This window comes from Lycorma delicatula, chromosome 6, assembly GCF_047948215.1.
Source record: "Lycorma delicatula isolate Av1 chromosome 6, ASM4794821v1, whole genome shotgun sequence".
NCBI lineage: Eukaryota > Metazoa > Arthropoda > Insecta > Hemiptera > Fulgoridae > Lycorma > Lycorma delicatula.
This window is the reverse complement of record NC_134460.1, coordinates 161924073-161951138: the sequence shown is the minus strand read 5'-3', so window position 1 is coordinate 161951138 and position 27066 is coordinate 161924073. Positions and strand designations below refer to the sequence as shown.

At 32.9% G+C, this 27066-nt stretch overlaps 1 protein-coding gene across 6 annotated transcripts in view; it reads left to right on the top strand.

Moving 5' to 3' along the window:
* LOC142326431 (protein FAM135A) overlaps positions 1–27066 on the top strand; it is a 118537-nt gene that overhangs the window by 36055 nt on the left and 55416 nt on the right. For all 6 annotated transcript variants that reach the window (XM_075368927.1, XM_075368928.1, XM_075368925.1 and 3 more), the window contains one exon: positions 25386–25482. In XM_075368927.1, the coding sequence (XP_075225042.1) occupies positions 25386–25482 (97 nt within the window). The remainder of the gene's footprint in view (positions 1–25385; positions 25483–27066) is intronic.

Below are 27066 nucleotides of genomic sequence, written 5' to 3'. Positions count from 1 at the left end.
TCATCGAAAAGGTTTGTTCGTAAATAGTTGAGAGTAACGACGTCCGTCTTTTCGATAGGATCACCGACTCCACATATTCGCTTATTTTGATAACTGACTACGTTGACATCTGACGGTAAAACCTTGGCTAAGAATACTCTATTTAGATCGCTATGCATTACGTACTCTTCCGCCAACCCTTCCCTCAACTCTTCCCTCATTATATCGACATATCCTTTAGTCGCGAGGTCAGTCAACTGTATAGGTGTCTTGGCGTTCGTTATAACACTTTTTTGGATATCCACAACACCGGTTTTACTCGTTAAAATCCCATTTGTCACTATACAATAATTTTCGTTGATTTGACTCCACATTGTCTACGTATGACTTTGTAGTGAGATCCGTGCTATTAATTGGCGCACCAGCATTTGCGATAACGCATCCTCTCGCGTTAATTATCTAATTTTTATCGTAAAGGGTTTTCCGTAAATAGTCGACAGTTACGACGTCTTTTTATCAGTTGGATCGGCGATATCGCACATTCGCCTCTTTGAAAAGGAGAGTGCGTTGTCGTTCATCGGCGAAACCGTCGGTAAGTATTTATTATTCAATCCGCTTTGCATTACGAACATCTTAATGTAACCAAATTTACTATCGTCATCGTCAACAGGCGATCCAACGTTACACAAACGACGTTTCTTGATATCGAAATTCCCGTCGGCGGTTTTTTCGAACGTTTCAACAATCCTAGTTGGTGGTTGGGTGGTTGCACTCCCAACGCGTGAACGTCCGAACTTGTCGATACTCATCTTCAGACTGTTTACAGTAATAAGTTTCCTCTACTACCCTCCTTTGTGTATCCGCCTTCTTGCAGTTCTTCTATGATCGAAACTATCTCGTTATTATGCCCGGTATGACCGCACGCTTCGAAGCCACTAAAAGTCGCAGTCTATCTCACAGTTCATTCGGATCGTCCCAGTAAACGTAATCCGGTCCAACCGTTTTCTTCGCTCTCATTAACAGACCCGATTCGGTTATTGGACTTTCGTCGTCTTGTCCGCTTTCCGACGACAGATGCGTTCGAGGAAACAGTCTTTTGATAATATTCTTATAATTTAACGATCGACTGGAAATTATGTGACCGGTATTTTGACTTCTATGCGTCTCAGTAGTTTCTAATATTTTCGTATAATTATTTAAACCTTTGTTTGTATAATCTACAGGTTCATTCAAAAAATCAACTGATATTAACATTTGGAACCGCTATACGTCTTGTTGATAACTATTTTATTTCCTTTGTACACAATTGGTTTTGTTCCGATCATCCATTGATCGTCAATGTTTTTCACTCCGTAGACGTTGTCTATTTTCTTACTTTTATGCGTTACGGCTAGATCCAAGAAATGTTTTGCACGAAAACCCAACGATTTCGGTGTCGATGGGTCGACAGGTTTGACGAACTGTTTTTCCGACGGCGGTGTAAGAGTCTTCTCATAACCGTCGGTGCCTCTTCCACCTCCTCCTTTTCACCCACTCCCTTTGCACCCTCATCTTCTTCTTTTTTAGCATCGTACTTTTGTTTAAACGATTGATTAAGTTTGCGAAGCGGATCGACAATAGGCTTAAAATGTTTTTCCATAACTTGTTCCGATTCCGTTATTCCTTGCGTAATAGCTCGATGTTTTCGTTTAATCGAATCTCGTATTCTATTGATTTCCATTACCAACTACGCAGACGACAACGACGTCGACGACGATGGCATATCGACCTCGTTCTTCGTAATCGTGGTTACGAATGATCGGAAAACAGTCGATCACATCACCATCCTAGTTCCACCGATCTAAAGAACACTGCGTGTTTTTTGGTTCTGCGTAGGAAACGTATAACATCGATTAACGAAACATTCATTCTCGTCGGACGGCGATTGGCATTGCACATTTCGCGGTAATATTGCGTCACACCCTGATCAATAGACGGTATCAAAAGTTTTGTGCTTGTGTGTCTTTAAAGACGACAGCTCTTTTTACCTTGGGATATCCACAACCGTTGAGTGATCGCGTGCGGGACCTTTGTCAAGTACCGTGTGGAAAGTCGTCTGATAGGATGATGATCGTCTTCCGAATGTAAATGCAACAGATAGCTATTCAACAACCAAAATTCGTTCGGTTTCGCGCCTGCACATTCGCACCATTTTCGCAGCAAATCTTTGTTTTGGATTTCAAACATTTCGCGTCGTTCGTTGTACTTCAATCCGAACACATCGGCGTATAATCGCAACGTAGGTAGCGCTTCGTGTAGAAACTCACCGGAAAAGAGCGCCTGCGCCCTGTTTTTCACGATGTCGAACGGTAATCCTCTTCTTATCGGTAATGTTTCCGGTACTTCGTTGGTAAATTGTACTCTGTAGGCCGTGTCCACAAAACATTTTCTACCGTATGATAACGCTAAGCGGTACAACGTTTTGGGCGATCTGATCGGAATAGTTCGTTCCGTGATCACTATACAACATCTCGCTCCTTCTAGACGACTACCGTATTCCAACATGTGCATGTAAACGTTTGTGTAGTCCATAGATGCATGACGGTTTCGAAGTTCCAATAAAGGCTTTTTGTACACGAGCGGAGAGGGTAAATCTTGAAATAAAGTTCCGTCCGTGTCGAACCGTTGTGTTGAACATGTTTTTATCGTAGATCACCAGTTCAATAGGCATCTCGTACTTGTCGCATTCTTCTAAAAATTTTAACCATATACGCTTATTGAAAATCTTGCCTTCGCTAGTAATCATCAACAGAACAACCAACGGATAGTAACGATTCATTATTTTTACATGTCGTCAGCATCGTCGGTCTCTATTTTCACATTAGTTCACTTTACGACAAACGTAGTTGCCGCAGAACTTCTGGCGGTCGCTAAAATATTTGGAACACAAGTTGTTTTGCGGTTTTTGTTTAAAACGTATCGCATTAGCGTACGGTACACTGTCCTCGTAGGTGTGTGTGCTTGCCATTGTTACAGACTATTAACTGATCTCTTTTACAAAAACATCGAAGCCTACTCTATATCGTCCGCCGTTGATATCGCTCTCCTTATCCACAACCAAAAATCCATGACGTTTTCTCCATGCAACACCGCACAGACGTTTAAACCGATCAAATTTCATATCGGTATTTACATGATCTTGATATATGTGACGTAAGTTGAGATGGTCTTGTTTGAATATAAGGAGATTTGCGTTGTCCCGCACATGGTGCTTCCCGGCACTGGAATATGTCTGTCAAATAAAAGCTATCGATGTTGTGTCGTCCCATCGCAAAGTACTTGCAAATATTATGTTGCTTTTCGCAAGCTACATCGTCGAAAATCATTATCGAGTTCGGTTCCGCTTCGTCAGGCACCATCACATGATAGTTTTCAGAGTAGGTAAAATAGCCGATCTTCGGAACACCGGTCATGACTTGTTCTAGAAACTTATATTTCGGTTGGTACAACGATTTCGAAAACACGTAAAGATTTCTGAACCTTAAACTGTCCGGAGAGAACAACAAGTTGAATAGAACATTTTTTTCCCGCAATTAGACGGTCCGCAGATAATACAGCTGATTGTATTCGGTAGAAGAGGACGAGTCCTTTTTCCCTCTCCGCTCACGGCTCCTGTATATTCTTCGAAGTTTTCAAGCGTAATATTACCAACCTGTTGACGTTCCAGCTGCATGTTTATGACTGATCGATTCACCGCACCAAATTCGCTTTATGTATCCAACTGTTGTGTTTTTTCCGTCGAACCCTTGCCACTTTACAAATTGCTTATCGCCTTTTCTTCGTAAGACTCTCGACAAAATACACATTATTTGTAACGTTAGTTTTATTGAGCTCTTCAGCGTAAAATTTACCGCTCACCACCTCACTGTGAACATCGATCAACGTGTAAGTACACGGACGCGTATTATTGTTTACCTTATGTACGATAAATATTTCGTTCGTCCAATTTGGTAAATATCCTTTGGCGAATGTCTTTTTAAATTTGTTTATACGCACTTGATCGCCGACATTGTATTTCGGTAAAGTAGGCTTTCGATAGAGTACCGTATTTAATCGCTGTAAAACAGCGGCTTGGTTTCGCTTATTTACATCTTTCGGTTTCATTCCGATAGTGCGATGACTGGTGTTGTATTTTGCGATCAATTTTGGTAATAATTCTAACCACTTGTAGATTCCTTGTTCGGTAAATTTTCTCCACATCATCGTTTTCAGTGTTCGATTAAATCGTACGACTATCGACGCTTTTTTATCCGAATGTGTGGAATAGTGATTTATATTGTACGAATGTAATAGTCGTTTAACCGACGGATTGTAAAACTCTTTACCCAAATCGGTTTGAAAATGACGCATCTTGTGTTTATCCAAAATAGGTTGAGGGCTTTAGCGATCTTCGTACCGGCGATAAGCCTTAACTCTCGGTTTTGCTATCACCTTATCCAGTTTAAGCTCGTTAGCGATCAGGTGGAAGTCTATTCTGTTACGAACGTTTTCCAATGACTTACCGTACACCGCGTTATTCATCAACTTAAAGAAGTCTTTCAAAACTTTTTCGCGCTTGTGCACGCTTTTCGGTATTGAAATCGATGTACGGTTTCAACCAAGACGATTGGGAGAATTCCAGAACTCTGTGAATGTGTTTCACGTTTAAACCAAGACGAGCGTACAGTTTTAGATTTCTGTAGTGTACGACATAGTGTTCTTTGTCGTACAATGTTGTCATTAATGTATTTACGGGACATCTTTGTACATCCTTCAGATAAGGAGACAACATTTCGTCGGATGGTACTAGTCGTTCGGGTGCAAGATGGTCATCCTTATGGCGATCGTGTAAGTGTTGCGGATACTCGAGATCCACTTCCAATATATAGCCCTTTTCTCCACGATCGTCAACATTGTTGATGTCGAGATTGTTAATTTCTTCATTACTCAACCACCTAAAATTCGCATATGGTAAGGGTTCAACCATGGCTGTCCCGTCAAGGTTGTTGCAATCATAGTATTGAACCCAGGATGTGGGAATCTGATTGGTCATACTGATCTGGAATGTTTGGATTGTTCGCCTTGGCATACCTGTTTGAAATTATGGCTACACCGCCTCGTGTACCTTTTTTAACAAACAGATGCATATCTTTGTCTGTCAACAGTTCCAATTTTTTGCTGGGTAAATTTTAATATTGCATTCACGTGAAATGGGTGGGGGGGGGTAGAGTAAAAGTGACAGGGGCCCAAACCTTAATATTGCATAGACGTATTCCGAAATGGCGGACGTAATTTTTTCAGTTACGTCCGCCAACAATAGTACGTCGCTAAGAAGGTACAGATCGTGGTAATCCCCTAACATATTACAGTCAAACGTTTCCCACACTTTTTGGGCATGGGTGTAATCGTCGTGTGTTATGTTCTCTTTTCTTAGCGTGCTGTAGAATGCTGTCTGCGGTGGAAGTTGGGTTTCGAAAAACTTGTTTACATGGGTCATGTATTCGTACGGGTAGACGCCTTTTCGGATTAAGAAATGCCGTTTTGTTGGTAGCGGGAAGCAAGCGGTGAGTGTTTTAAAAACGACATCTTTGTTCTGACAATCTTTTACTACATTTTCTACAAGTTTTTCGAGGGACGACGGAAGGAATTGTAAAGAGTCCAAAAATCTCAATGGTCCGATGGACAGTGACTGTAATCGCTCGGACGTGTTGGCGATACAGTTTATTTTGTCTTGGTCTTTGTATTTCCCCAAAGCTTGAACTATATGGTGACTATCGTATCCGCGGAGGTTATGAAAAAATACCGGAATATGCTGAGTGCGTTTACAATTTAAATTGCACTCGTTATGACATGCACCGAGAAACCGTCCTGTGGTATGCGAGTGATGACGTGCACGTGGTCGTTCAATTCACAATACAAAGAAACACTCTGTAGCCCTTTGAAAATTTTCCGTGTCTTCGAGCGTCATCACCATCGGTTTTTCGGTAATCATAATTTTGAGCAATCTATCGGCGTGTGCAACCAGTTCATCCAGCATCTTTCCAACGATATCTTCACCATCGGTTCTCGCTCGGTAGATTATAGGACCTTCACAAATCCCTTCCTCATCAACGATTACATAGACGTAACCGGACGGAAGATGATGGGCTCTACCTTATCGATAAAACTGGTGTAGGGGTGGCATTGTCCATCGGATGTAAAAATGATTCAAAGTCTGCGTACACTGTATACGGAACGCGAAGCGTGGACGAATAGTCCCTTCTTCTTTTTCCTGTTTAGCCTCCGGTAACTACCGTTTAGATAATTCTTCAGAGGATGAATGAGGATGATATGTATGAGTGTAAATGAAGTGTAGTCTTGAACATTCTCAGTTCGACCATTAAGGACGAATAGTCCCTAAACTTCATTATGCATTCCTTTTGGTTGTACGGGTTGGGTTGCCTTACCCGTTGGGCACCGTGTCGCTTACACTCGATCAGATGTTTGTCTAGATTTCGTGCGGCGACACGTGGGTTTGATGAACTAAAGCGGTGCAAACAGTAAGGACAGTATTTACTGCTACAGCGACTCTTTGTGAGACCCGAAAGGAGTCGAGATAGTCCGTTTTTACCTGGTTTGGTATTAATCAGACAATAATGAAATATTTCTCTCGTCTCCCCTGTAAGCAGCAATAGGTGTATGCAGTTGTCACGTTCGTGATTTTCGGTAACGCGCAACGGATAGACACGATCGTTTTCCTCGTCATACCCATAGACATTGACGCTTATGGTTGGATTTAACAACTCGAAGCGATCAATATCTCTTACTTTTACGTGGTATAACATCCCAGTCGTATTAATATCACGCTCGTACCTAGCACACCAACACCGACGACAGTTTACGACCTGGTTGGTCATGGAGGTATGCTAACACAGACCAGAGAAAACATTTCTGGTCATGTGGATTCTTTACGTTAATTATTGCCTCTCTTTTTACTAATTTGACCGGAGTACGTATAAAGGAGGAAGAAGCACCGTATAGCGGATGGTAACGAACAATATTATGATTAAATAAATAATTTTATGCATTACCCATCCGCTACCGTTGATGAAATTCGTCATCGTCTCGATGATTTTTTCGTTGGACTCCGTCCACTGTTCATCAACAACGTCGGTGTTCTCCATATTTATGGTAGTTTTTGTCTTTCCGTGCAAATATACTTTTGTATATGCCGTCTCTACTCCGCCTTCGAGAGGCATCTGCTTTGTTAGTTCGACATTTGCCGCAACGTACCTGTAAAAATATTAAAAAAATATTAGTATGTTTACAACTATATATTTTTTTCTTTATAGCTGTAAAATAAATAAAACACTGTTAATATAACAAACAATAATTGATAATTATAAATAGTCACCATTTTACGTTGCCGTCGAAACGTTTACCTTCTTCCTTTAAACGGTTTAAGATATCAGTCTGGTATCGTTGAAGTGTTGACAGAAGGTACATCTCATCGAACTCAGTTAGGTCCAATCGAAGACGGATGACGTTATTATTAATTGCACGGACGACGACTGAATTAGATTGCATTTTTTTGATGATTTCTAACAAAAAAAAAATATTTATAGTAACATGTTTTTTTTTAGATAAACTTAGTAGTAATTACTTTTTTTGTTTGTGTGTTTCAGTGACAATTGGTGATACACTACTTGTATATACATTTTTTATATATTAATCTTTTATATTTAATCATTTTTTATTTTATATATTATTCTTTTATATTTTATTAATTTTTTTTATATATTATTCTTTTAATAATTTTTTTTAATTTTATATATTATTCTTTTATATTTTTATCATTTTTTATATTTTATTCATTTTTTTATTTTATATTATTAAATATTTAATTTCTTTTAATTTGTGTAACATTTTTTTATATCATACCATAGTGTAATATTTAAAGTAAATTAAACAAGAGTTATTACGTATTTAGACTTACCTAAATGCAAATAACACTGTAAAAAAATAGTTTTTTTTACAATTGATGTTCACTCTTCTAAATATCGCTCTTGCAAATAATATTTTTTTTTACAATCGACGATCACTCTTCAGAATAACGCTTTCACAAGCAAATAATACTTTTTTTACACACGTTGTTGTTTCTTCAACAGTTAGTGAAAAAATGACTAAATGTTGCGAATGCTTTATATATACACGTGGAAGGAACTGATTAAAAAAAAAGTAAACTTTTTCTTTAATTATTCATTTTAATCCGACTCGATCGGTTGTTCACCAGTGTGAACTGGTTTGATGCGGTTGTATACATCACAAGTCGAGGAGGTGGACACTGGAGCCAGTGCAGCCGCTTGGTTTAAGGCGTCAGTCAGTCGCGTCCCGCCATGACTCGGTTCGATCCCTAGCCGACCTGGTTTTTTTTTCACTTTAAATATTATTTATTTATTTAATTCAAACGGACCGGTACACAACAGCTGATCAACAGCGGTACCAACCTTTGAAATAATTATTATAAATAATATTCAAAGCGAACACATATTACCAAATTTGGCAACCATGCAGAATTTCAAACATCCCGTTCAGGGAAAAGGGAAATTCCCACAGGGAAAAACCAACATGGCGGACGCGACACTAGCGCTCCCCGCGGAAGCAGATGGCTAAACTGACGCCGTACCCCTATTTATATTTCTTCCTTATGTTTTATTTGATAAATCATTATTTGAAAGTAATTTCAGATTTGGAAATTTGCTTATATTAGACCTATACATAAATCTGGTGATAAAGGTGATATTTCTGATTACCCATTTTGAGTGTTAATCCTAAAATATTTGAATTGGTAATAAGTAATAAATTTAAAAGTATCATTTTTCCTTTTTGTCTGATAGGCAGTTTGATTTTATTTAGAAAAGATAGATACTAATTTGGTGTGTTATTTGCAATATATATATATCTTGAATTCAGTGGAAAATTGTTTTCAAGTTGATAGCATTTACACTGATTTCAGTAAGGCATTTGAGTCTGTTAATCATGTTATCTTAGTTCATAAACTTAAATCTAAAGGATTTACCTACATCATCATTATTACTGTGGTTTAAAAGTTACCTGAGTGACAGAATTTAGTATGTCAAATATAAACAGTATACATCAAATGAAATCTTAGTTTGTCAGTTGTCGCTGAAGGTCCTAACTTGCTTGATCCACTTCTCTTTAACATATTTATTAATAATATTAGTTTGGTTACTGATGATGTGAACTTTTTACTCTTTGCTGATGATTTGAAAGTCTTCAAAAATGTACAATCAAATTTAGATATTATTAATCTTTAGAACTTTTTGAATGAGATTTATAACTGATGTTCAGAAATGATCTATATTTCAATAATCAGAAATATAAAACCATAAATTTCCCTTTGCCCAAGCAAATAAAAACATTCACACATAGTCTGAAAATGTGTTATTTTTGGGAATGTTGGTTCTATGTAAGATATTAATGCAATTTTTTATTCTAAAATGAATTTTAATGGTCATATTGATTGTATTGTAAATAAATTAAACCAACAACTTGGATTTATTAGAAGAATTCACAAAAATGTTCACTCTACTCTTTCTCTAAAAAACATTTTTTACATACTTTTGTTAAAATCTATACTGTTGTTTGGATCGGTATCTTTGTCACTATTCACTCAAATCCATATTAAAGGACTTGAAACTGTTCAACATAGATTTTTTGGAATAGCCACACAAATGAATTTGCCAAACCCTTTTATTGACAACTATCAAAACATTTCCTCTATTCTTGGTATTCTGTCTCTTGAATCAGTGTGTAATTTCAATAAACTAAAATTTATTTTTAAATTATATAATAATGTTGTTGATTGTAAACATTTACTAAATAGTTTAAATTTTAGGGTTCTGGCTAGAATATCCAGACAAAAAGCTATTAATAATATTAAACATAAAGCTGCTATTAATCTTTATAGATTAAATTATACAATGAATAATCCAATTTTACTAGTGTGTATAGTATTGTTAACAGTTATGAAATTGATTTATTTAACTTAAAATAAGTGATATATTGTCAGTTATGTAAAACTTTTATTCTTAAGAATGAATATTTTTAATATTATTTAAAATATTTCTATATTTTGTATCCCAAATAATTATGTAACTTAGCGTTTCTCTATTTCTACCATTTTTAAATGTATAATCAAGTAGATGTAATATATTTTGATTTTGCCAAAGCTTTTGACAAGATGCCTTATCACTTGTTATCGAAGACCAAAAACTTTGGCTTCAACCAAAGTTTTATCTTCAGCCAAATCATCTTAATGCTTGGCTGTCCACTTATTTGTATAACATATTTTTCGGTGTATTTTGGCAGACAGATATCTGAGGAATCATTCTTGGCTAAATCTGGAGTGCCCCAAGGCTCTATTTTGGGTCCCTTCCTCTTTATTATTTTTATAAATGATATCAAAAATCATCTGACATGTAAGTTTCAGATGTTTGCGGTTGACATCAAGATAGATTGTCAGATCAGGAATAGTATGGATCAGTTGTTGCTGCAGTCGAATATTAACAGAGTTGTTTGGGCAAACCGCAGTTGTATGCCTTTGAATTTTCAGAAGACCAAACATTTCACTCTGTGAAATGTTCACTCTGTCTCGCAAGATGTCAAACTCCATTTTCAGCCATAAAGTTGGTGCACACGCTATTGCCACTGAAACATTAGTTGAGGAACTTGGGGTTTTAATTGATGCAAAATTGTATTTTCATGAGTATTTTAATCAAATTGTCAATAAAGCACATCGGGACCTTTGTCTTGTCCTTTGGATTTGTGGGTAATTTAATAATGTTTCCATTTGTAATCTTTTGTAAAAATCTTTGGTAAGGAGTTGGAGTTGCTTGGAATACTTGCCGTAGTATGGAATAGTACTCATGTTTTTACCTCTGATCTGGTTGAGGGTGTTCAGAATAGATTCTTGAACTAGGTGTGTGTTAAATTTGGAGATTATTTTGTCAACGCTGGTAGACCTTTCAAAATTGTCTGATAGAAGAACAACATACTTTGATTTGGTTTTTTTTATAAAGTTTTACACAATGAACTTTCAACGCATTACCAAATTGTCTTGTGAAACCAGGCCAGGTCAGTGAGATCATTAGATAGTTTGTGATGCTGGTTGTTTCTACCGTGTCTCTGATTGAACGGTACCAGTGTTGCGGTTAAATTTCAGGATAAAATAAGCTTTTGGGAAGATGAGAAAATCTTTATTGAAAATTTGAGGAAATTACATAGTGATGGATTTTTATCCTTGGAAGTGTAGTCACTTATTGGCTTAGTTTAGTCCTTCTTTATTTTCTTTTCCTTTTTTTTCCTCTAGTTTGGTTCCCAATGATTCCTTGCTGCCTAAACTCTTCTGTCTGTCTGGGGTGCTTAGGTTACACAAGGGGTGGTGGAGGTGCAACATAAGATGAAAATAAAAAATTATAATAAAAAGGTTATTATTTAATAATAGTCGTAATTATAACTCTGATTGTTATATTCATTTTTATGAATTTGTAATTATTATTATTATTATTATTATTAAAATTGTGTTCTGGATTTTATATATTTTGAATTGTGTTTTTGAATTTTAAAACTGTAAATTATTAACTGTGTAATTATTGTAAAATTGGTTTATGTATACATGTTTATCTGTATTTTTGTGTAATACATAAAGGCATTATGCAGTTGTTCTATTGTACAAACAAAATAAATTATATAACATATATACATATTATATAATAATAATATGTATATATTTTTTTGTTTCAATTAGACAAATATGTTTGAGTATTTTATATAAATAAATACATTAAGCATAATCTAATAACTATTTTAAGGAAAGAAATAACAGATTTCAATTTAAAAAATATCATTCATCAATATTTGTTAAATAGGTATGTTGTTATGTTTGTTAAATAGGTATGTCGCACTAAAAGTAAAACAATATAAATTGAGGTAACAGGTTTATAAATCTTTTACCGTGCTTGTAAATTTTAAAGTTAATTGTAACATTATGAAATGTATCAAGATCTGAACTGATATCTGTTCAGATACAATACAATACATGTCACAACAATATATATTGTGAAAAGAAGAAATTACTGGGTCATAGGACTCTAACAAGAACAAAGAAAAATATACTTGATTCATGTTTTAACAACAGGTATAAATTGAAATAAGCCATTGAAGTTTTGTGTGAAATGCAAAAATAACGTGAAGATAGAACTTCTTTACAGAATTTACTCCTTCAGAGGAGTAACTTTAATTATGCTTATTGCACAAAGATAGTGCCTGTCACAAAACGTTATGCCACTTGCCTATCTATAAAAATCAATTACACTAAAATTTTCTATTATTTGTTGATATTTTGAGAACAGTTTCTCCAATTTTGATAAATGAAATACATAACTAAAGAAATATTTTTTCTTCTAAATTTTACTTGTGAGAATTAGTTGCTATCTCTTATAGAATGTGCTATAGTCAGCAATTAAAAAAATTACTACATGAAAAATTATGCTGTGAATACAGTATGTTTAAAATTATCGTACACCTAGTGGGGGTTCAAACAGTCATAGTGTTGAAAGGAAACATGACAGATATGAAATGTACCGTCAAAATCGAGAGAATTTCTTCAAATCCTTCTGTTCAGTACATGTTGATATGTGCTTTTTTGATTTTCATGCAGAGGTCAAAATATTCATTTTTTAGCCATACGTGACATAGAATGTCTGGTTTAATAATAATAAAAGAAAATCTTCATTAATCCATTTTTTAAATGGTCCAAATTTCTTTTACAGAGAACACTTACATCCTTACATAATACTAGAAAAAAAGCTTTATAGGGTTAAGATCTTGAGATTATGATTGCCAGGCTATTCATCTGTGTTTAAACCATTTTTGAAGAAATTTTTTTAGTTTAGGCAATCCTGCTTGAATTGGCAAACTGAGAAGCTGTATCTAATTGCAAAGTGGAATTCTTTGATATTTGGAGTATTAAATATCCAGGAAGTTGTTCCTTATTAATTTTTTCAGCAGAAAAATGGCTGATAACTCTTGATTTAGCAAATGTTGCACTATCAATTAACTTTTGGATAGTTATGATGATGTTTTATTACGATTGGAGGTTTTGTGTTGTATAGTTGAACTTTATGCTAATGCAGCAGTCCCAAAAACAAGAAATGCAGCTTTATCACTGAAAATAAGCTTAAGCTTCCCCTCATGATCTAACCTATCCTGAATGTCTGTAGTGAATTCAAATAATTTAATTTTATCTTGTGAATAAATTCTATGTAATATCTGCAACTGATAAAAGAGTATTGTTTTTTAACACATTGGGAGGAGTTGTTTCTGGGATCCTTCTCTGTAGAATACTTACTGATATTTTCAGGTTATGGAAATAACTTGTTCATACAGTTTCAGTTTTTTCACCAGACCTATGTTTCTCGTCGTGACTATCTCAGTAGCTAGCTGCCTGTCTGAGTTGTTTATTTTATCTATTGACAAATTTTATTTTTTTTAATTTTCATTACAGTGGTTCTTCATTGAATACATGACAGTATTTATGCTGAACATACTTGCTCATACTTACTAGTCACCAAACATATTGAGCCTTCCTCTGCATTGTGATCACAGTGATAATGTAATTCATACAAATGACCTTATAACGCAGAGCTCATGTGTTGGTACTTAAATTCTTTTATTTAATGAAAACTTGGCCAGTTTCTCTTCATTTTGATGTATACTACAAATCTCTCTGTTATGGTTTATTCCAAAATTGTGATGTTTGAAACTCCATCATTATGTTATGGACATTGTGTAAAATGTTATCGGTTTAAGCTTTATTGCTTAGTTAGCAGTGGAATTACCTGGATAAATTTAAAGTAAAACCATTATTAATTTTCAATAATAAATTTGGCAAAAGAATATTATTCTTATTCAGGTTAGCCCTGCTGTTATTGAGATTTAATTAAACATCAGTATATACAAACATATATGCCTGCAAAGGTACACATAGGCATTCTGAAATAACACGAAGAAATGTCACTAGTTTAATCTTGACTTTTTCATTTGTCAGTTTGATCTTCCTCATTAATATATATGTGTAGCATATGTATGTCTGAAGTATAACAATACAAAAAAAAAAATGAATAAAAATTTCATTGTTTGTAAAAGATGACTCGACCTACATGTTTGTATTTAGGCACGAATTCATGTTAATTTATGTTTTTTTTTTTAATATAATGAATGTAAATTTACCTTTGACTTTATCTCCTATTTGACCGATTTAAACTTTTTCAAAATGAGCAGTCTTTGTTTTGATGATAATTTTTTGTTGTGTGGAAAATTACTTGAATAAAAGAGACCATTTTGTTGTAGATAAGTTGTTTAGTTTTTTTTTATAAATTTAGCAAGTTGATGAAATAGTTATCACAAGTAAAATTTTGTAAATAGTTTTTGTAAACGCTTTTGAATATGATAGAATGACTTAAATATAAAGATAAAATAATTGACTAAAATTGATTTGTTGTTCATCTTTTATTATATATTTTTTGAATAGTATTGTTTTTAAATTGATTTTAATCAGGCTGGGCACAATACATCTGGAGTTTTGATAGTGATGAAGTAGTTTAATTTACAATCATTAAGTTTCTTGCAAAATTGTATAATATAGCGACTCACCTGTAATTACTTACAGAGAGGGTGGTTCAAATGAACAAGAAAATTCTCTACTTATTTTGGTATAATAAAAAGCGCTACTTAATATTTCCTAAAATGTAACAGTAAATACAGTCATTCCCAGATAATATTCTTCAACAGTACCTTCAAAGTAGTCTCCTTAGAAGATCAGTTACTAATTCCATAGCTTCTGCATGAATGCAATATATCATGAGAATTTTTTTGGTGTGTAAGGCATGCTCATAAAAACATAATTTTCAGCTTTGCAAAGAAAAAGAAGTCGTACACAGCCAAGTTAGGCAAATACAATGATGAGAAAGAATCAATATTTTTTTTATTGCCAAAAACTGCTGGCTTCACATTGTGATGATGGATCTAGTCATTCTTGTGCTCTTTCTCTAGACCTTCTCGTATCCTCCCTTAGCCATCTTAAGATGGTAAAACAGTGTGAACAAAATAGAATTCTTCATTAATCAGCAATCAGTTTGTACAAACTCCTTGTAGATAATCCCATCAGTATTGAAGTAAGAGACAATAAGAATCTGCCATTGCTCTTGACCTGGCAGGTTTTCTTTGGGTAGTTGAAGATGGGCTCTTTTACATGGATGATTGCCGTTTAATTTTCATGGTTATATCCGTAAATTCGACTTTTATCATCTGTGATGACTGCTACGTTAGAAAGGAAATCTGTGTACTTTGAAACACTTCCGTCAGTTCACTTCTTATATTTATGCAACACTGTTTCTTTGTATCATTCAAGAGTCTTAGTATGAACTTTGCAGTAATCCTTCTCATGTATAATACTTGTGACAAAATTTACTGAGATGTGCTGTTATGAAAATTCCATGGATTATGAAATCATCAATTTCAACCGACGGTCTGCCAATGATCTTTCACAGTTGGATTCTCAATAGCAATGATATTTTTGGGTGTAATAACAGATAGTCATCCAAATTTTCATCAACAGATGTTCAGCTATTTTTAAAACATTTACACCAATTGTACATCTGTTCTGGCGTAATACACTGTTACTGAGTGCTTACACTGTTTAATAAGTATAAAATAGTACCGTGTACAGATATACTGTTCTGTCAGACAGGTCATTACAATATTGCAGTCACAAGTAACTGTAATAACAAACATTTCAACAAGCACTACCTACAACATACATTTCTGTGAAGGTGTATTGAATCATTAGATGTACTCATTCATGAAGGATGTAATTATACTATCATGAATGTTTGGTTATAATAATACTCATTCGCGTATATTATAAATTTTGAGAACTTTGGGTGATTCTTCATGAATCTGTAATGAGCAACATAAATTTGACTTCTTGCAGAAAAAGGATTGAGTCTTCTAAAATGTTTACTCTTCTGTTGCAGTTTGAGAATGAATGATTAACACAGGAGAGAATATAAGATTGAGCAAATTTATTTTATGAAGGTAAACATGTCTTGATGGTGAACATTTATTACTATTGACAAGATATTGAAAGTTGATGAAACGAGCAGATAAATCTATGAATATTCATTGTACAATTGTCATAGAAATTAAGAATTAATTCTGGGATTGTAGAAGAAATATTGTCTGTAAACTTATGATATGGAAATAGCATGTGCAAGGTTTACACGCTTTTCTGAGAACAAGAGTGCTTTAGAAATATAGCTAATCTCCTCTTTCAGTAAAGCAAAAACAGTTTCTTCAATAGACATGATTCATGAGATGTTCTCTCTTTTTCTCTTGAGCTTCTGTAACCGCTGTAAGGTATTACTTCAGAGGATGAATGAGGATATGTATGAATGTAAATGAAGTAAGTGTAGTCTTGTACAGTCTCAGGTTGACCATTGCTGAGAAGGTTGGTTTATTAAAACCCAACCACTAAAGAACACCGGTATTCACAATCTAGTATTGAAATCCATACATCCATCATGAAATGTTCTAGGTTTCAAAAAGTATTATTTACTTGGATTTCCTTATCCTCAAAAATAAAAAAAAATCAATGACATTGTTAGTCAACACTTTTCTTTTTTCTGATGTGTACATTGCAACCTGTTGAATTAGTGAACAATAAGCAGCCTCCCCATAGCCCAATGAGGTGAGGATGATATGTATGACATGTAAATGAGATGAAGTCTTGTACAGACACAGGCCGACCATTCCTGAGATGGGTGCTTAATTGAACCCCAACCACCTAAGTACACCGTTATCCACTGTCTAGTATTCAAATCCCTACAAAAGAAATTAACTTTACTAGGATTTGAACTTCAAAACCTTCTACTTTGAAAATCAGCTGTTAAACAAGTGATTTTGCGATGACAAGTTAACCACTAGACTAGCTGGAGGGCTATTCTAGTCAACAATATTATTGTTGAGTGGAAAGAAAAAGTAAAGTCAGTAATTTTAAGTTAGATTAACAGCCAAAATTAGTTTACTTTTGCAAGATAATTCTCAAACTTGCTGATTTAACAGTTCTCCTTTAACTCTTATTGACTATTTTGCTTCATACACTGCACATTCCCTGATTCCATCCATTTAAAATATATTTGTATTACTGAAATGCTTTTTGAAGACTGGGATTAAGAAATTTCCATAATCATGGAATAAATTCAATTGTAATAATTGAGGATTACTTTGGAAAGTTGTATCGGGTGTTTCAATGTTTCATTTTAATCCCCCAGGCAATTTTCTTATAAACCATACACAATACCGGAACATGTCCTAAACGAAAGTTACTCAGACTGGAGAGAACATCTCATGGTGACCTTGAATTTGATAATAAATTCTACTTTACTGTGTGTTATTTCAAGGTTAATACAATTTTTCAAATGAAATGACCTATTTTTGACACTCTCCAGGGAAAAGGGTGGAAAATTTTACATCAGATTATGTGGTCGTACCTATGATCTTGGAAGTTTTTTTAAGGTCTTACAGCTAACTATCAGATATAGTGTTATACGGGTTACATATTTTTAAAGATCATACAGTGTAATATTCATATTTCAAGTGATTTATCTTTCAGACTATGGGAAGGAGCGGAAAAATGACTTTACAGATGTTATGTGGGTGGGAAGGGGTCATCTGACAGTGTCCTTGACCATGACCTTTATGTCCCCTTTGGAGGTCATTCCAAGGTCATTGAGGTTTATCAAATGGAATTGAAAAAATTGGTTCCAATTTTCAATTGGAATCTTTTTTAATAGAGCCACTGGAAACAGCAAAAAATGTAGCATCGACATACTTGAAATTAGTCTTGATATTTTATGATAGTTTTATTTTTTCCAGCTTCTTGAAGTTCATGGTTTTGGAGTTAATCACCTATGGTATCTTATTAACAAAATTTTCTGAATTGGAAGACAGTTCCAGATAGCAATCCTTTTCTCACAACTTAGAAACCAGTGACTGTAAATATCTGAAGAATCTAAAGAATCCAGCACCTGCAATAATACAACCTCTGATTGTTAGCTGTAAGACCTTAAAAAAATTTCAAGGTCATATGTGTAACCAACCATAATTTCATTGTAAAATTTTTTGCTCTTTTCATTGATGGGGTACAAAATAGGTGTTCCATTTTACACAAGTTATCTATTTGAAAAATTGTGTAAACTTGAAATAATGGTAAAGGTCAAATCCAAGGTCACCACGAGTTGTCCCCCCCTCCAGTCTGAATAACTTTTGTTTAGGTCATCTTTTGTGTTGTTTGTACTTTACGAGAAATTCGCATGGGAGGATTAAAATGAAACATATTAATTACGCTCTAAATTAAACTTATTGAAACAGATTCTTGTTTATATTTGAATGACCCCCCATATAATGTACTAGTAGTTTACTGACACGTAGTTATAAAAAATATAATGTTGTATTTATTTTATCATTATTCATATTTTGTTTAATGCTGCATTAGGAAAAGCATTTTGCACCTTGTACAAAGTTGGTAAGTTTATAACATGTGTTATAAGGCCTGAACTTTTTAAAAATTTTTTTCATCTTTGTCTACAGATGAATGAATGTTTTTTATGTGTTGCATGTGCAGAATTTGTTTCTGTATTTCTATATTCAAGTTTTAAAAATTTGATGTCCTGCTTGTTTATATCTTCTACTAATGATTAGTAAGGAATTTGTTTATCTTATAGTATTCTATACACCCGTGAGTCTTTTGAGGTACACTTTATTCAGCTTGTACAAGAAACCGTGATTTAATCTATATGTAGAATATCATATCAGTAGATTATACGTTATAGGCCAGCTACTTACATTTATTTGCGTTTTATTTTATTAAGTAGAACATTGTTTAGTATTAAAATTATACTTTTAGGTAGATTAAATTGTAAATGCATGTACTTTCATAAAATTTAAATAAAATGTTGGAAGTTGATTCATGAAGTATAAAATGTCAATTCATGAAAGTATTTATTCTAATTTCCTTTTCTTCATATTAAAATAGTTACAATAAAGTGATGAAAATTATTTACACTAAAACAGTTGATTTATTCTAAATTATTCAGCTAGTCAGAATACTGCAAATTGTTAACTTCTTAACGGATCTGTCCAATGCAAAACATTGTTATTATGCCCATGTATTTTCATGAAAATCTTTGTCATTATGCCCATTTTTTTCATATTTATCTTTATTTAGAAGGAATTGATTCATTTTAAGACCTTATTTACATACTTTTACTATCTTACAATGTAAAATTAAAATATGTACTACTTACTCAACATGATGAATGAAAGTTTATTAAAATAGTTTATACAAAACCTTTTACTACTAACACATTGGATTAGATAGTACACAGAAGTTACTTTATAAACCTACCACTAATAATAAATAAAAGTCTATTTTAAAAATCTAATTTTTATATTCCTTCTTAGTATGAAAATGTTCTCACTCTACAAATTTTAACACCAAGTAAAAAAATAAAACTATATTAAATAGTCATTCCATTAAAAAAACAACAACACATAAATAAGTAATAAAAACATGCCCAACTGAAAAATAAAACGGACGTGCACATTAATAAATGAACTTCCATTCAATGTAAACAAGTATGGTAGGCGTTAGGTGTAGGCTGGAAACAGCCAAGAGAAACTGTACAAAACAAAATGCATACACTAGCACTTTTCTATACAACCATAAAAAATTAAGGAACTAAATATATCCATGCTCATTGAAATAACTTGTCAGAAAACATAATAAAATCGGGCAATATGCGAGAATGAGTTATTTCGTCAAAGGCAATTTTTATCAATGTTATCTCATCAAAAACCAGCAAGGGATTAAGTATTTGCTGTTACATATAGTGGTATTTGCTGTTTTATAGTATACAAGTGTACATTGTAATCATTCATTGCATAAGCTGACTAGAAAGAAGTTTGAAATTTACACTTGTACATATACCTTGATTTAGTGTCCACTTATTGTTGTAAATTCCATCGGCTATTTTTTTCATTATTTTGGGGTTAAATGAAACTAGTGTTTATTTCATACTGTATAAAGGCAACAGAAAAAAAAACAATTACTAGATATAACTAAATCATGGACCTGTGCTATTTAAGACACAAATAATGCTCATTATGTTAACATAATTGTACTTAAAGTAAAATATTATTGCTAAAACTTGTTACTTTGGTGTAATGATTTCACAAATACGGTCTCCATAAAATAATGGTGGCTTTTCAAACAGTAATAACTTTGGAACAAACCGTGACAGAAGGGAAACTGTCCAAGATTTTGATATATAAACAAGTTCTACTACTAGCGCACACATGCTGTGATCTCTGTGGCAAAGTGATAGTGTCTTGGCTTTTCATCTGGATGTCCCAGCTTTAAATCCTGATCAGGCATGGCAGTTTTCATACGCTACAAAATTGTATTTCCATATCCAACACACAAACTTCAAGCTTATGTGTGATACCAAGCAAAAAAAAGTCAACAGCTGCATGAAGCGCATTGGTCACCATGATTACAGAGAAATGTGTGTGTTTTGTGACTTGCTAAATTAGGCAGTTACACTTGTTTAGCGTGAATAGTGTCATGTATTCATCTCACAAAAGTAACATTCACTGATGGGGCATACAACTCTGAAAAACTAAGCAGTCACATCTAGGACGACCATCTGTACAGATGAAACCATTGTAGTTGTGCAGAAGTTATTTGCATAGCCTGAAAATACTCATTGTAAAAGTGTTCTGTCATTCCAAAAACAATTGCTCACAAGTGTGTTAAAAAAATGACTACGCTTTACCACGCATAAAATTTATCCACAGGATAAAATTAAATGATTTGAAATATGAGATATTTGTTTGATATTCATTTGAATGAAAATAAATAATCAGTGAAATTGTTAGAGAAGCTAACATCTGGAGCCAACTGCTTCCTATCCACTTGGTGAACGCTTAACTTACAGTATGAAAACTTAAATCTTTTGTAATGTGGAGAGGATTAAAGGATACCTGTCACTATTGGTTTTTAGCTATAGTGTTTGTGAAAAGTATGTTGAATACAGCCAACTATTGACATTATATCCTTTATATATACATGTATACACATACATGTATATACATACACAAGCTGAGCCACAGGTCAATCCAGGGGTTCCTGGAGTCCCAGGGCTCCTTGCAGCCTCTCAGGGTCAAGAGATCACTTGGCTTGCTAATCCTGTCTAGCCAAAGGGCTCTGCCCCCTGGATCCTGCAGTTTTCATTACCCTCATGGTAGTGAGAATAATACTTATAAATAACAACTAAAGTATTCAGGTTTTATAAAATCTGAAAAAGAAACTAAATTTCAAAAGACAGAATAGTAGTAATTGTGGTAACTAAAACACACAGACCTTGATGAGTAAAACTCCACAATTTATTTCTGTTGCCATGGTTACAGAAATATAATTATGAAGTAAAAGCATTCTTTTAATGAATGTCTTTAATCTAAAACTTTATCCCCAATGAGGTTAGGGCCTTGAAATGCTCCTATGGCTTAAAACCTTCCCTGGGATAATACAATTGTATCCTGCAAATTTAAAAACAATTGATCCTTGCATGATGCTGTTGCAAACAATAGAACAGAATTATTTATATATATGTATATTATTTTATTTACTCTCTTCAGATATTTCAGTTGTGTGAATATCAGGTTAAATGAGTATTTAGTTTACCATTTTCATGTAAGGAAAGAAAATGGTACTTAAATTATAATTAATCTTGTACTGATGTATTTGTACAATTATAAGTTTTTTGTATTGCTTGTTATGCCCATTCAAAATTAATTCATTTAATACAAATGAATATATATAAATGTAATTCAATTTAATATTATGGTTTTAATTAATTTTATTGTTTAATTTATTTTTATTCAGAATCTAAATTATTGAATAATATGTTTTATTTATGTTGTTTCTGTAACTTGTTATAAATCTTGGTTAATTTTGTTTGCTTACATTTCCAGCTTTTTTCTGTTTTATATTATTAACTTGTTATTAGCTTGTCCATCTGTAGTTACAAATGTACAATCTTTGGTCATCCATCCACTTTAATTGCTTCTTGCCATTTTTCTATTATTGCATTGAGTACAATTATCTACCTTTCATAGCTTCGTCGTAATTAAATTGTATGTTGATGTGTTTTGGATATACTCCATTTTCTTAAAGTTACTGTACTGGCATTTCTTCCATTTAGGAAGGCTTGATATAGTGTGAGGTCGTGCATCTTGTTCCATTCAAATCATATACATTATCTGGCTAGACTTTCTTCCTGTTCTTTTGTCTGTTGGTTAAACCTCATATATTTATTGTTGTATTGTTATCTATTTCCTGTTCTGAACAAATTAAAATCTCTAAATAAAACCTGCACTTTATTATTAATCTGTTCGTTTATGATCATTTTTCCACCAATTTTAATTAAAAAATTACTAAATTTTCTAAAATATAATTTTCTTTCTTTTACCCATTTGTGATTAGTTTTATTGAGTCCTCCGTTTTCAATGGTGTTTGTACTTCTATTAAATGTGTTGTGTAGTTTGAATCTTGTTTTCGATTCTTAAAACATCTCATATGTTCATTAAATCTTAATTTTAATTTTCTTCCTGTTTGCCCAATATATGTTACATTGCATTTACATTTTATTTTGTGTACAGAGTGAGTAAAAAGTATGGAAACCACACAACTTTAAAAGCGTTCCATATAGAACAGTATAACTGTTAGGATAAGGTATCACTCAACTACTTTACCTTTTGACGAGAAATAGAACTTCAATCCCTTCCTGGGGGGTTGGCTCAGGGGTTGTAACTCTAATATTTTAAACGATAACATCCTTTGTGTGATACTTCATTTTAAAGATTTCTTTAAGATAATAAAAATGATGTAAATAAAAAGTTTGTACGATGTCTGTACCCAAAATGGCGGCAGGATAAAGTTTGGATTTTTGAAAAATTACATTGTTAATTTAAGAAACTGTTATCGCAAATAAATGAATTTATAAAAATTTGATTAAATTGATATTATCAAATAAATTTATTTAAAAAAAAAATATTTACTAAGCATAAGTTTGCTTATTTAATTATAATTACATTTTATTGTAACAAATGCTCGAAGTGTCCTCCTTCTGTTGTTTGACAGTGTGCCAGTCAGTTGTAAAAGGATGGTACTGCATTATTCAGTGATTTCGTAGTGATATTTTGCCCTCATTTTTGAATTCTATTTTGTAAATCATTGATATCTTGGGGCTTATTATGATAAACAATTCTTTTTAAGTGGCCCATAGAAAGTAATCCAATGGTGACAAGTCGGATGATCTCGCAGGCCATTCTATTTGACCCCTTCAGAAAATCCATCTTCCTGGTAAAAATGCTTTTAAAATTTCATTTACCTGAAGACTGAAACAAGGAGGGGCATCATCTTGTTGAAACCAATGTTTTGGAAGTTGGGGCCAACAATGTTTTGAATGTTTGGAATGATTTTGAGAAACAAAGCTTCATATTTCACTGTTTTAAATTTCTATCAATAAATATATTACTTATCAATTGTTCACCAATACCTTCCCATATATTATTTACTTTGACTGGATACTGTTTGTACCTCAAAATAACCAGTGTGGGTTAATGTCAATTCAGTATCGACGATTATGATGATTTACATTCCCATTTAAAAAAAAATATGGCCTCATCATTAAAAACTTTGCTGTTTAATAAATTAAGATCTGCTCGAATATTGTTCATCATAATTTTGCAGAACTCAAGTCTTCAATTGTAGTTATTTTTATTAAGTTCTTGTACCAGACAAATTTTGAAGGGTTTGAAATTTTCACTTTTTAGTGTTTGAATTCCTGAACTTTGGGTAATGTTATATTCTCATGCTGATGTTTGAGTCAAGGAATGAGGATTCTCAATAAATTCTTGCATATTCTGTAACGATTTGTTGTAGATTTAGACCTCCCGGGTTTTCTGCTGTTATTTATGCTCCCTGTTTTTTGAAATTGTTAAATGGTTTTTTACATACTATACCTTTTAAAATAGAGTTACAATTATTAAATGTTGCATTGAACAATTCACAAAATTCATTGTATGACCTAACTCTATCACGAAAGTTTCCACCAAATAGTTTATGCATTATCACCAAATAGTTTCTTTTACTGGTAATAGAAGGATATAAATTTTCTGTCAAATAATACAATTCTGCAATTTTCTGTATCCTTACATTTTGTAATTTTTTTGTTGCTTTGACTGAATTTTTTACTATTTATTGGTTTTTCAATATTCCCGTATTTTTCAACATCTCTGCCAAATAGTTTGCTAATTTTTACACCAGTGTACTTCTGTAATTTATTATAGGCCTTATTGAATAATAAACATGAGTAGATTTTTAATAATAACAGAGGAAAAGGATATTTATAACAGTAATGGTATATACAAAATAAAATGTAAATTGTGTGCTACACAACATATATTGGGCAAACGGGAAGAAAGATAAAATTAAGATTAAGATAACACATGAAATCTGTTAAGTACGGATAACAAGATCTAGCTATGCAAGACATTTTAATAAAAGAACATACCCCACTGAGAATGGAGGGCTCGATAAAACTGATTCACAATTGTGAAAAAGGAAGAAAATTAGATATTTTAGAAAATATAGAAATTTTTAAATTAAGAAGTAGTGGAAAAACGATCACAAATGAACAGATTACTAATCAAGCAGATGTTTTATTTAGGAATCTTAATTTGCTCAGAACATGAAATAGATAATTATAAAATACAAGTAGTTGAAGCTAACAGATAGATAAAAGAACAGGAAGAAAGACTACCCAGATAATGCATATGATTTGAGCATGGTAAGACGTGTGATCGAACACTATATAAAGCCTTACAAAGTGGAAGAAGTGAGGTTTAAAAATGGAGTACAGTATATCCGAAATGTGTCAACATGTGATTTAGTTATGATGAATTTAAGAAATGTAGATAATTGTACTCAATACAAAAATTATGAAGATTTTAGCAGAAAAAAATATATATATATTAATAGTTTTTTATTAATTTTTTTTCAGTTTTTGCTGTGATATTTTGCTTTATAATAAAAATATTTTGGAAAATGACTTAATTTCAATCGAGATTTTTTTTTTGTATCAGTCTACATTCTTATCATTTTCTCTTACAATTTTTAATAAAAAAATTGTATTTTGTTGCAGTACTCCAAGAAGTGGTAAACCATGGTTGGGAACATCACAAAAGTTTAATCTCAAACAGTCTCAGTCTACAATGGAAACTGTATTTTTTGGAAATCTGGTATGTCTTATTACTATTATTTTTAACCTTACATTGTTCTCAAATGTCAAATTTTTCCTGCCTATCAGAACATACTTTTTTTCTAATAATTTGGTTAGATGTATTACTTACCTAGCGACCAATGTAATGCTTTGTTGGAACAAAGCACAGTCAGTGTTATAATTCATTCCAGTAAAATAATGCATGGGTTGTGTTATTGTCATATGACATATGGCAGTGTTAGTTTTTTCCAAGCGCCAATTTCTGCGACACAGAAGTTAAATTTTTTAGAATAATTTTTATTTTACCTGTGGGTTGCAAGGCAAAAATGAAATATCATGAGGTTTACCTTTTGATCTTTGAATAGTTTTTGATCAAGAAAATAGTTCAATTTAAATAAAAAGTGAATGTTTAGTGATCAACAGTAACAAGTTAAATTTAATAAAATTAAATAAAAAATTTGAAATAAGAGTGTAGAAGTTTAAGAGAAGGAAGGTGAAGTCACAGTAAAATTAAATGTAGCAGTGCATAAAGAAAATTGTATCACCATTTGTATATTGCATCAATCACTATAGACAATTTTTTAAATGATGTTTCAGAAATCAGCAAGAAACTTGATATCATTTACCAGATGACGTATCAGTTGTGTTTTTGGACAGTGTAAATGAAAGCTAGTTTAAATATTCGGGACTTCTTAAGTACACTGACTAGATATTTTCAGTATGATAAATCAATAACCAATTGTATAAATTAATATTGTTTTCATATAATATTAATCAAAATTTAATAATGTTTTATTATGGTTCCATTATGAAGAAATTAAAACTTTTATTTAAATATAATATATAAAAATTTATATTTTCATAAAAATTTATAATATATAATAATTTATATAATGTAAAAAAGGAAATTCTTAAATCAGCAGAAGTGAGCTTAGGCAGAATGAAGAGAACTTGTAGAAAACCTTGGATATCAGAGGATATGTGGCAGCTAGAAAGGATGGATATCTAGAAGATGGATATATATCTAGAGGATGGATGAGAGTAGAAAGTGTAAGAGTGTTAGTGATGAAGAAGGACCTATTGACAGTTAAGAAATACTATAAACAGGAAGTGAAAATTAGTGAAAGAAGATTGGATAAAGAAAAGTGTTAAAAAAAAAGTGTTAATGTGGATAAAGAAGTGGAAAGAGAAATGATTACTGGTAAAATAGACGGAGCATACAGGAAAGTTAAGGAGAATTTTGTGTTACATAAATTAAAATAACGATGGTACACTAATTTATTATACCAAAGAAAAATTGGATAAGTGGGTGAAATATAAGTGGGTGAGTTATACGGAAGAAATCAATTAGAAACTGGTGTTATAGAGGAAGAAGAAGAAGTCAGAGAGGGTGAAAAGGAGAAGATACAATACTGAGATCTGAATATAATAGAGCATTAAAGGATTTGAATGGAAGAATGGCTCCTGGGATCGACAGGATACCTACAGAATTACTGCGCAGTGCAGGTGAGAAAGTGATGGATAGATTATACCAACTGGTGTGTAATATTTTCGAAAAAGAGGAATTTCCGTTAGACTTCAAAAAGAGTGTTATTGTCACAGT